At 40.1% G+C, this 11,534-nt stretch overlaps 1 protein-coding gene across 4 annotated transcripts in view; it reads left to right on the plus strand.

Moving 5' to 3' along the window:
- The window catches only part of LOC101850541 (acyl-coenzyme A thioesterase 8), a 31,413-nt gene that overhangs the window by 17,713 nt on the left and 2,166 nt on the right, over positions 1-11,534 (plus strand). For 2 of the 4 annotated variants that reach the window (XM_005092707.3, XM_005092708.3), the window contains exons 5-7: positions 1,267-1,424; positions 3,105-3,302; positions 7,378-7,477. In XM_005092707.3, coding sequence (XP_005092764.1) covers positions 1,267-1,424; positions 3,105-3,302; positions 7,378-7,477 — 456 coding nt within the window. Of the gene's footprint in view, positions 1-1,266; positions 1,425-3,104; positions 3,303-7,377; positions 7,478-9,906; positions 10,038-11,534 lie in introns of all 4 variants that reach the window. The other 2 variants (XM_005092709.3, XM_005092710.3) reach the window with 2 other exon arrangements.

The following is an 11,534-nucleotide window of genomic DNA, read 5'->3' on the forward strand; positions in this document are numbered from 1 at the left end:
GGGCAGGAGGGAGCGAAAAAAACACGTGTCCGAACCGAGGCTTGAACAGAGACTTTCTGCTGTTCAACTGTATGTACATAAATTGACTGTTCCATGTAAGACTCAGTGTGGGTGGTTGGTGGGTACTCTGGTGTGGTTTGCTCCTTCTTTTCTATCAAACATTTATCGTCTTGGTCTCCCGTCCTTTTTTGTGTTTGTTACTCTCTTGTAACACCTCTAATCTTGGTCATTTATATGACCTTATTTTGTTGCAAGTGCCGTAAAACTCGTACAAAAACAAATAAGATTCAGTCATACACACGTATACAGTATACAGTGGACACCATGGACACAGTTGGACGATCTGGATTTTGCAGACGACTTGGTGCTTCTGTCGCACACCCAGGAACAGATGCAAGCAAAGACTTCAGTATTAAACAGCCTATCGGAGTCTGTTGGATTGAGGATCCACCCCGGAAAGTCAAAGGTCCTAAGGACAGGTGCACAACGAAAGGAGCAGGTCACAATAGAAGGAAAGGCCCTAGAAAACGTTGAATCCTTCTGCTATCTTGGGAGCATAATTGACAGAGAGGGAGGAACAGGTGCTGAAATAAAGTCCCGCATTGGAAAAGCACAGGCTGCTTTCATATCTTTGGATAGGATTTGGAAGACCAGAGATATGTCACTTCGAACAAAGCTGAGGATTTTCAATTCAAACGTGGAGTCGGTCCTGTTGTATGGATGTGAGGCATGGAACGCATCATAGACTTGTATAAAGAGGATCCAGGTTTTCTTGAACAGGTGTCTAAGAAAGTTACTGAGGATCAGATGGACAGACAGGGTCACCAATGTGGAAGTGTTAAGGAAAACAAGACAGATCCCAGTCAGAGATGAGGTAGGAAGAAGGCGGTGGCGATGGATTGGACATACTCTCAGGAAGTCAGGCAGCTGCATAACAAAGAAAGTTTTGGATTAGAACCCACAGGGCAAGAGGTCAAGGGGAAGACCTCGTGGAACCTGGAGAAGAATCACAGAAATCGATGTACAGAAAAGTGGGAAGACATGGAATAACATCAAGAGGCTAGCCCAGGATAGAGAAAAGTGGAGGGTGTTTGTCCGTGGCCTATACCCTGGTGCAGGGTGAGAAAGGCAATGATGATGATGATACACACGTACAAATTAATTAAAAACATTGTTATCATGAGATACCTCACCACAAAGGGACATTTCTGTTTGGCACTGGTATATGAACTTTAATTCAGTTGAGCTTTCTTACTTGTTTCACAGATTGGAAGACGTAGGTGAGAAGGAGAGAGACTACATAGAACATCGTCTCACCGAGGAAGTCACTTTGTTACGGAAACCGACTGATGCCAATGTTTACTTCAACTCCTCACCTCTTCCAGCCAAGCAATGTGTGTGGATCAAAACATTAGGACATTTAGGTAAGACTTGCAATACTTGCTTGTTTACCAAAAACAATGGCGTTTTGATTTTCTTGGTTTACTGTCAGGGAAAAGAAATCAAGGGCAAAGTGGTGGACCAAGAACATTTTTTCTTAGAGAACTTGGAGAGATGAGTGATGGGATAGGGGAAAAAACCAGGTTACCATAGTGCTACATTTATAGAGAATGGGAGTGGAAAAGTGGGTAGCGAATAGTGACCACTGATGTCTGTCACAAATCTGGTATTAAAAGAAAAAGGTGTACGGGGAAAACTGAAAGTATAAGTCAGAGAAACAACAACTGAACCTGCTCCATCAACTCTCTGTCCACTTGCACAGACTATCACTTCTCACTTCCCTGTTGTGGTTTTTTTTCTATTTTATAATGACACTGGTTAAGACAACCACTTTTCTCCTCAACAATGGATGGCTGTCTTGAACAGGTTAACTCTGTACCTCACCCTTTTGCAAGTCTTTGCTTTATTCTAAGGGAAACTATCAATAAATATACTGTTCTGTTATATGTTCAGTGTTTATTTCCCTTGTAGGATTTGGTCTTGGCAGTAAATAATGCTGATGCTAAGCCAATGGCATATGGTAAGATTTGTTTCGATTTCTCTCTCAAGTGCTGGGTCTAGAACAGGCATTCAGGGCTCTTGACTCGGTTTCATATTCAGTCATCCTCAGAAATATTGTAGTATCTTTACCTTTTCCGTTTGCCCCGAAAACTTCAAATTTTTTTACAGGTGCTGTGGTGTGGTTTACTTCTTCTCTCCTATCAAAACATCTATCGTCCTTTTCTCCCTTCCCTTTTTTATGTTTGTTACTCTCATGTAATACCTCTAATCTTTGGCACTTATATGACCTTATTGTGTTGCAAGCGCCATAAAACACTTACTAACTGAACAAGACTTTAAAAATCTGTTCCTCTTTGCCTGCCTGTACCTCTTATTCCTTCAATCTTTCAGATTAAAGTGAGATATTCAAGCCCTTTGTGGTTTACGTAAAACACCAGGTGGTGGTGTGCATTTTTTCCTCTTTACTTTCCCTGTGCTGTTCCTGTCCATCAGACTTGCTTTGAACCTACCCTTAATGACCGTTATTGAGCAAATATGCTTTTCTTCACTTAAGCTCAAATCGTTAACACTTTTCTCCAACGCAGTGCATGCAACTCTTATACCCACGGACCAGGATGCAGATGGGCTACATAGTATTATACCTGTATCTCGGCCAAAGTACCCAACCATTATGAAATTTTCAGCATACTGAGATAAATTGAGATTGATGATTGCATGTTCACCAAAAAAGGAATTAAAATCGAAACTTTTGGTCTAGTTCATTCATCACCCGAATTGTCATCATGGTGTAAGAGTAAAGCAGCACTCATGCTAGGTCTGTCTACTTGACATTTTTCAAAGAAATTTTACTCTATTTGTTGTATACAAACTGATTTTTGACCTCACAGACCACACAAACCTTTCAGAAAGGAAATTTAACTTTGACAAGTGCATATGTTAAATAGGAAATCATTGCTACAACATTTTTGTCGTTATATATCGCACCATCGCCGACTGGCGCCCTGTAGGGGAAAGGGACATCTTCTTACCATGGCAGATCGTTGTCCTGGGGGGGCAAAGTGTTTAACATCCATAAATAAAAAAGCTCCGTTGTGATATTTCAGGTAACCATCAGCCCATGCACAAATGCGCAGCAGCCTTCATGTCAGACACGATGCTGATTGGTACAGCACTGCTTCCAGCCGGCCGGCGTACCGGCGGTGGGAGATTCTTCATGACCTCTGTGGACCACGCCATGTGGTTCCATCACCCCGTACAGGCTGACGAGTGGCTTCTGTATGAGATGGAGAGTCCACAATGTGGTACGTGACGTTTACAGTCTTGGCATAATTGCTATTCTCCACTTTGGCATTTTTGCTATGCTCTAGTTTATCCTTGTGTTATTATTGTGTTAACAATTGGGTTTTTTGGGTTCGCCTTTTACTCTGTTGGTATCACAGAAGGCTGTAGTGAAGATGGCCATGGTTCCATGTCTTCAGTGGGGCATTCTTGTACATGTTTGGTTGTTTTTTTTTAAATTTGGAAGTTTTTCAGAACTCTGTACCCACTTGGTATGGTCTTGTTAAAGATGGATTTTTAAATCAGAGGTCCTGTCATTTAAATAGCCTTACAGTTTTTAAAGGGGTGTTAAACCGGTCCAGTTATCAATTACAATCTTTACAAGTGTTTTGAGAAAAGATCAATCTGTATTAAGAAAATTGAGAGTACACTTATTCCAACAGACCCAAGTGCACATTTCAGTGTATGCTACATACCATTTTTTTGCACAGAACTTATCTTCAAAGTACTCTGGGTGGGTGGTTGACGGGTGCTCTGGTGTGGTCTGCTTCTTCTTTCCTATCAAACATCTATTGTCTTTATCTCCCCTCCTTCTTTTTTGTGTTTGTTACTCTCTTGTAACACCTCTAATCTTCTGGCGCTCATATGACCTTATGCAGTTGCGAGCGCCGTAAAACCTCTACTAAAGCTAAAAAGTACTCTGCTTGCACCCTTCAATGCACTGAACGCACTCCTCAGTGTATGGTGGTGTAAATCTAGTTGCCAACCGAAAGGAACTCGTGTGAATGGTTCCTGCAGGTTCAGGGAACTAGAATCTAAAGGGTTAATAGACAGTTTTTGTGACTAAATTGAAAGGTTACTGCCTAAAAGGTGCACTCGTTTTATATTTAGTAAAAGGGGAGGGAAGGATGTAGGCCTATTGATTGTTCACTTGTTACATTGGGTCTTCTCTGTCTCTTTTCTTTTGATTTCACCTCAAGTAGTTGGAGAATGCCCCCTGGCTAGTCCTATTTTTGTCTCATTTATACATTTTCCCATCCTATTGTCTTGTTTTCCCTGTGCCCTTGTGCTCCTCTTGCTCCCTGTCTTGTTTTGTGTACATTCATTACTGACAACAAAGGCTTCCCATTTGTTCAACTTTGTGTGCACTCAGCAACCTCCTGGTCCTCCTGGTATTCACATACAATTGAACCTGCTCAAAAGGCCACCTTTATAAGACAATCAGCACAAATTATGGCTACTTCCCATTTTCCCTCTGTGTTTAAAAAAATTTTTTTTTTTACATTATAATGACACTCTGTAAGACGTCCATCTGTCTAAGACGTCCATTTAATCTCCTCGACAATGGGTGGCCGTCTTAGACATTTCGACATTACTTTTGTGCTAGTAGAAACGAAAGTAAAGTCTGACTGCTGACACTGGCTGTGACACGTTTTTCTCACAAGAAATAAAAACAATTTTTGTCAGTGTTTTGTCATAAGTTATCGTTTTGGTTTCACTAACACCCAAATGCCTAAGCCTTCTTTAGCTTTGCAGCGTTCATCGTTTTCATGCACTATCAGTCCTATGACTTATAGCAATAGCGTCCAACTTTTCATCATTTTACATTTCTTTTGACTTAGACTAGAAATTTGTTCCTAAAACTGAAATGTTGCTTTTTTATCATTCTGAAAGATATGTTTTTTCAAAGCCAAAATACCTTTTTTGCAAATCCTTTTATCAATGAAAAGGCTATGTTGTTCAGAAAGCCATTCACTTAAAGACTTGATATGCAAAAAGGGGTCTTTTCTTTGGAAAACTAAAAAAACTGAAGGCATTATTATTCATAAGAAAATTAAAGATGACAGACCTTGGTTACCATAGCAACCAATTGCATCTTATTAGATATTTTTTATTAGTTCTTGTTATCTGAATAGTCATAGTGAATTAATATGATATTATGATTATTTTTCCAAAAGTATAATATGCATAGCAGAGATGGAAATTTCAGTAATATCTCCCCTTAAGGCGAACAATCGTCTATTTCCTAAATATGACCTGATGGACTTCCTTTTTAAAAAAAAATTAATTTGCACTGTCCCTACTTGTTGAAAGCCTTTCCTACCCTGATGCAGTGGGAGTTGCATTCTCTTTCCAAAAAGAGTGCTCTAGGACGAAGACTGCATTGATGAATGTATTTCTTTTCCTTTTCCTTTTATTGTTGTCATGCACAATTGAGGAATAAAGTTCTTTTTAATGTGACTTTCCAAATATGCAGTGTTTACTTTGCATCCCCCCCAAAAAAAAAACCCACACCACATCCATTGGAAGAGACTGATTGAAACATTTTTAAATTTAAAATGAGTTTTGATATTGAAACACAAACAATGTCATGTCCACTGTTGTACATGTCATGGATTTCAACAAAAGGGCGTTTGCAGGGTTTTGGCTTATAATAGAAATAAAAATAATTGCATTTATGCAGAAGTATGCTCTACAGCCTGTTCTATGTGCTTTGCAACTATTATTACCCCTGCAGACCATAGAATACAACTCGGAATCATTCCCAGCTTCCTGGGAAGCATACAGTGTAAGCAGCCTATTAAGAGCTCAAACTCTATCAATCTGACAAGATCTTTTGCTGTCTTACGGGTACCCATTCTCACTTGGGTGAAATGAGGGAAATTCATGTAAAGTACCTTTTCCAAGGACACAACGTTGGGCCCCTGACAAGACGTCGAAAGTCTGGGAACCCAGCCACAAAGCCATCTATGCTTATGATATCACTGTCTGTGGGATTTCTGTTTCATTTGATTCTATATGCACAGTCAGCTCTTGATGTGTGACCCCAAAAAAAACTGGATTTAAAAAGTGTTGACTGTTGAAGCTTCAATATAAGATGAATTAGTCTGAATGGAATTGTCACTTACTTGTGAGAAAAGTGAAAATGACTGGTTGGTGTAGGGAAATGTATTTATCTAGCGCCTTGATGCTTGCTTCTTATGTCTGTGGTGGGATTTCTGGTTCATGCTAACATGGTCTGTAGATGATGTCGATGCTGATGATTGTGGTGTATAAATAAGGCTTTTTACTGTAGCATCCAGAAAAAGTGAGTTTGATTCTGACATGAGGGAGTTATTTTATCAATTATGTGCTAAAATATGTTGGAATGTTGTATCCCACTCGGCCCAGGCTGGCTCAGACAGTCAGAATAGCAGGGCTGCCAACCATTCGGGTTTTTTTCTCGTAATCATTACGATTCTTTAGCCTCTCTGCGGAATTCCGATCGTAAGGCGATTTATTACGATTTTTACCGTTGGCAGATTTTTGTCTGTAAAAAAAAATTGCTCTTTCTTTATTTTACAAGTCTTAGTGTAAATCGTCGGCAATAGTCAGAGCACTGCCAATCTCTAAATCAACCCCGCCCACCCCTAAAAAAAAAAGGAACAGCTGGCCCACTTCGCACGAGTTAGCCTTGCCCACAATAATAATACCATACACGATTAGAAGCATTGTTTGTTGTAATATAGTAATTTGAAAATGAGAGCACTATTACGAATTTTTATGGAAAATTACTAATTTTCTACATGGTCATTACTAAAAACCATGGAGATGGGTTGGCAGCCCTGGAGTAGAAGCAACCCACCTCCAAATGATCTAGATTATTTTGATGATGATGTGTAGATCATTTACAATAATCTCCACTCCTCCGCCCCCTCCCCTTCCCCCTTCAATTCCTCAAACACTCTATTGTATGTGGTCCATGTAGATGAAATCAAGCATCTATGTTTTGAAAATTTAAAAGTCTGGTCAGTGTATGTGAGTCTCTGTGCTTTTTGGAAAATATATCGTATAAGTAATAGTTTTAAATAAGGGGGGGAGGGGACAGTTGTTTTGATTGAGGTTGAAGAATGTACATCTCTTAGATCTAAGTTGGGGGGGGGGGGGGGGAGAGGGGATGGGGGTTGCAAAAAAATTCATTGTAACCTGCTACTAACAAAACCCAACATCAGCAGCAATGTATATATTTTGCCTCTAAGCTCGTAGTATAAAGATCTAGATCTTCATAATTTTTTGTTCCATTTCTTTTTCTCTTTTCAATTTCCCCCCTAACAACAGGGGGTGGGCGTGGCTTCTGCAGTGGCAGAATGTGGGATACCAGCGGGAGGCTTGTCTTGTCTGTGGCCCAGGAGGGGGCGGTTCGAACCATGGAGAGCAAGTCAGTGATGATGATGATGAGTCTGGTGTTTGTGTTTGTAAATGTACCTACAGGTGTCCCTCCCGTGCTTTGTTTGGGTTCATAGTCCCCCTGCCCCCACCTCTGTTTTCAATGATGAATAACCATAGGACAATTATTTGTTACTTACAAAGTCAACAGTACATGAATAGAGAGACGATCTAATAGTCTTAATGCTTGCTCTTATATTATGCAATCCATTTATTAACTGCAGCACTTTATATATAGTATTATAATTATTATTGTTATTATTAATATAATTATAATTACTGATATCATTAGTATTATTATTCAATTTTTTAAAAATTGTTTTTTTTATTATTGGGTAAAGTGAAATGTTACGAATGTGCTTACTTAACACACTTGTCAATGCAGTAGAATCTGTTATGATTTACTTTACTGAAGAACTCTATAGCAATACTCCAGTATTATTGTTTATCAACTGACCTTGGAAGTATCGAAGTTTTCATACGTGGAAGGTTCACCTGTGTTTGTTTTTTAATGCTTGCTAGTGAGGTTTTCTGTGTCGTTTTTGTGGGTGCCTCTGTGTGTTTGATTATTGCATGTGGCATTTGCTTGAACCGGGTCGCCTCTTCAATGCTTCTCCTTCTGTAGACGTTTGCATATGAATATTCACAATGGGTGGTTGGAGGGTGCCACTGGTAGGTTCTATTACTCTAATCTGCGTCTGTTCTTATTTCTTAACTCTCCCCGATGGTTTCGATCAGTCTTGTTTTTTTATGTTTTCTGTTTCTGTTTCTTTGCACTAAATAACTGTCATTGTGTGGGTGGTTGGCGGGTGCTCTGGTGTGGTTTACTTCCTCTTTCCTATCAAACGTCTATCGTCTTTATCTCCCCTCCTTCTTTTTTGTGTTTGTTACTCTCTTGTAATACCTGTAATCTTCGGCACTTATTTGACCTTATTGTGTTGCAAGTGCCGCAACACACTTACTAAGACTAAACTAAACTGTCATCTTGTTGGTGGGCTTCACTTAACTTATGTGTCGATGGGGTTGTATAAACACCTACATTTAACAACAAAATATTTCTCTTTACTCAAAGAAGCAAACAGACAGCAAAGTGGTTATTCTCGGTTGCAGGAAGTGGAAGATGGCTCAGATATATATGTTATTGATTCTCCATTGGAAGAAATTAACAGAGTGCTTTCTCCGTCTTCTGCTACTAAAAATTTATATATACATGGCATCATATCAACACATCACATTCTCTCTCCCATCCCCACTCCACCCCCCTTTCCCTCACCCCCTCTCTCTGTCTCTCTATGTCTGTCTGTCTGTCTGTCTGTCTGTCTGTCTGTCTGTCTGTCTGTCTGTCTGTCTGTCTGTCTGTCTGTCTGTCTGTCTGTCTGTCTGTCTCTTTCTCTGTCTGTCTGTCTCTGTCTTTCTCTTTCTGTCTGTCTGTCTCTCTTTCTCTCTCTTTCTCTGTCTTTGTCTCTCTCTGTCTCTCTTTGTCTCTCTCTGTCTCTCTCTGTCTCTCTCTCTCTCTGTCTCTCTCTCTGTCTCTCTCTCTCTCTCTCTCTCTCTCTCTCTCTCTCTCTCTCTCTCTCTCTCTCTCTCTCTCAGGATATGCATAGATCAGTCCCTTATTTTCCTCTTTCACGCACTCCCTTCCCTTCCTCGACACAAACAAATAACATGGTAATTGCATGGACAAACAGGGCATGTAGGCCTACATGACCTGAAATATGAGGGTGAATGGCCTCATAAGGCAACAGTTTGTCATTTATTCACTGGCTACATGATTATGTCTCACAAAATGCTTACCTATGGACTAGGAAAAGCAGGAGATGTGTTAAGATACCAAGTTTTAATTTTGTGGCTGAAAATATTGTTTGAAGGCTGGGTTACTGGTACTGTTGTTTTGATTCTGTGGTGTTGCTTTTTTTTTTTCTCACAATTTTTTTGAGTGGTTGGCAGGTGCTGTGGTGTGGTTTGTTTCTTCTTTCCTATCTAATTGCTATTGTCTTTATCCCTCCTCTTTCTTTTCTTTGTATGTTTTTCTCCAGTCACTCCCCTAATCTTTGGCTTTAATGTGATCTGTTCATATTGCAAGTGCTGAAAACTTAAACTAATTAAAAAAACAAAAAAAACACATGACGTTTGCGCACTATCACACTATTTAGCCGGTAGTTGGAGGGCCCCATTGATAGGCTGTCTTTTTTCCCTCTATGTTGTTCCTTCCTGGGTTTTTTTCATACTTTTTCCCCTAGTGCTAAAATAACAAACCATTTTTGGGTCGATGTGCTTCTCTTTACTCAAACAAACTGACAAGCAGATAATAATTGAGCTCAAGTAAATATTTCAGTGGTTGAAGCTTTCTCTTAACTGACCAAAATGTGTCGATGTCATATTGAAACAAAAGCTATTTGTAGGAATTCTCCCTTGTTTCAGGAAGACTCCTGTAGATCAGTCCAAAGACGAGGGTTTGAACCCGAACTCTCCGTCTGCTTCAGTTGACTCTGCACAGACTGAGAATTGATACTTAGTCATTCTACTCTTGGTTGATTCGTAACCCTTCTGTGGTGAGCTGGACTAACTACTGACGGTCGTGTCGTTTTTAGAGCTTGCACTTAACACGCACTTTTGTGTTGGGATATCATGATCAGACTTCGCACTGGGCACGATAAAATTATGTCTGTCTGTCTATCTGTCTGTCTGTTACATAATCTTGAGTTCGATGTAAATGGCAGGCTTTGTGACAAAATGGGTTATTCCAATATCTATCTATCTATCTATCTATCTATCTATCTATCTATCTATCTATCTATCTATCTATCTATCTATCTATCTATCTATCTATCAACCTACCTATCCATCCATTCTCCTATCCATCCGTCCGTCCGTCCATCCATCCATCCATCCATCCATCCATCCATCCATCCATCCATCCATCCATCCATCCATCCATCCATCCATCCATCCATCCATCCATCCATCATCCATCCATCCACCTATCTATCTATCTATCCCTCCCTCCATCCATCCAACCATCATCCATCCATCCATCCATCCATCCACCCACTTACCTATCTATATATCCATCTATCCACCTATCTATCTATCCTTCCATCCATCCATCCATCCATCCATCCATCAGGCAGTGTTTGTGTAGGTAGCAGTTCGCGAGTACGTCGTCGTTGTTCATAGTACATACCCACCTATACACACTGCCATGTTACAGGTGAAAGGATTCTATGTCTGTCTGCTGTAACATTAAAATATAGATCTAGTCACGATAAACGTGATCGCCGTACAGGTGGATTGTGAAGCCGTCTTTGATTTCAACTCTCTTCTCTCTCTCTGTTTCTCTTTTTCCATCATCATCATAGTAATAATCATCCTCATATCATCACCATCATCATCATCATCATCATCATCATCTTAAAAATCATAATAGTTGTCAGCATAATCACAATAATCGCCATAATCATAATAATCATAATGATAGTAAATGTACATCATTTTTACAGCGTCTCCTCTCGTGTGGACACAGCCCTAGACGCTTTATTTACATGCTTAAGTTCTGCACATTTTCACCCCACTTGCATATCTATCTAGATGAGCTATTATTATTTCTTTTATTAATTTCACCATGTACTCTTGCCGTCATTTTATTCGCATGTGCTTTTTTCTGAGGCAGGGGGCGGTGGGGGAGGGGGGGGGGAAGAAAGTGGTTTCCCAACTCGCTTTCTGCGTCCCTTCTCAATCTCGATCCACAAAAAGTATCTCGAAACCTGTGATCTTTCGGCCGTTTGCCCTGCCAATGCCTTTGTGGAGTATCAAATAATCTGGGGTTTTGTGGGAGGGAAGTGTAATCAAATCGCTCTCACCCACGCTGGAGAATATGCATCATAGCTGTTGGCAGCCCAAAAATTATTCTTATTAGACAACGGACATCTGAGGTAAGCGATCTGGTTTCATGCTTTGTCCCCGTCCGCGCCAATGTCCAACGCGAACTGCAGGGTGGGGGTTTTTGTGAGTTGTTTTTTTTTTTCAATCTTATTATTATTATTTTGGGG

The sequence above is a fragment of the Aplysia californica genome, unplaced genomic scaffold (assembly GCF_000002075.1).
Source record: "Aplysia californica isolate F4 #8 unplaced genomic scaffold, AplCal3.0 scaffold00051, whole genome shotgun sequence".
In the NCBI taxonomy this organism is placed as follows: Eukaryota; Metazoa; Mollusca; class Gastropoda; order Aplysiida; family Aplysiidae; genus Aplysia; species Aplysia californica.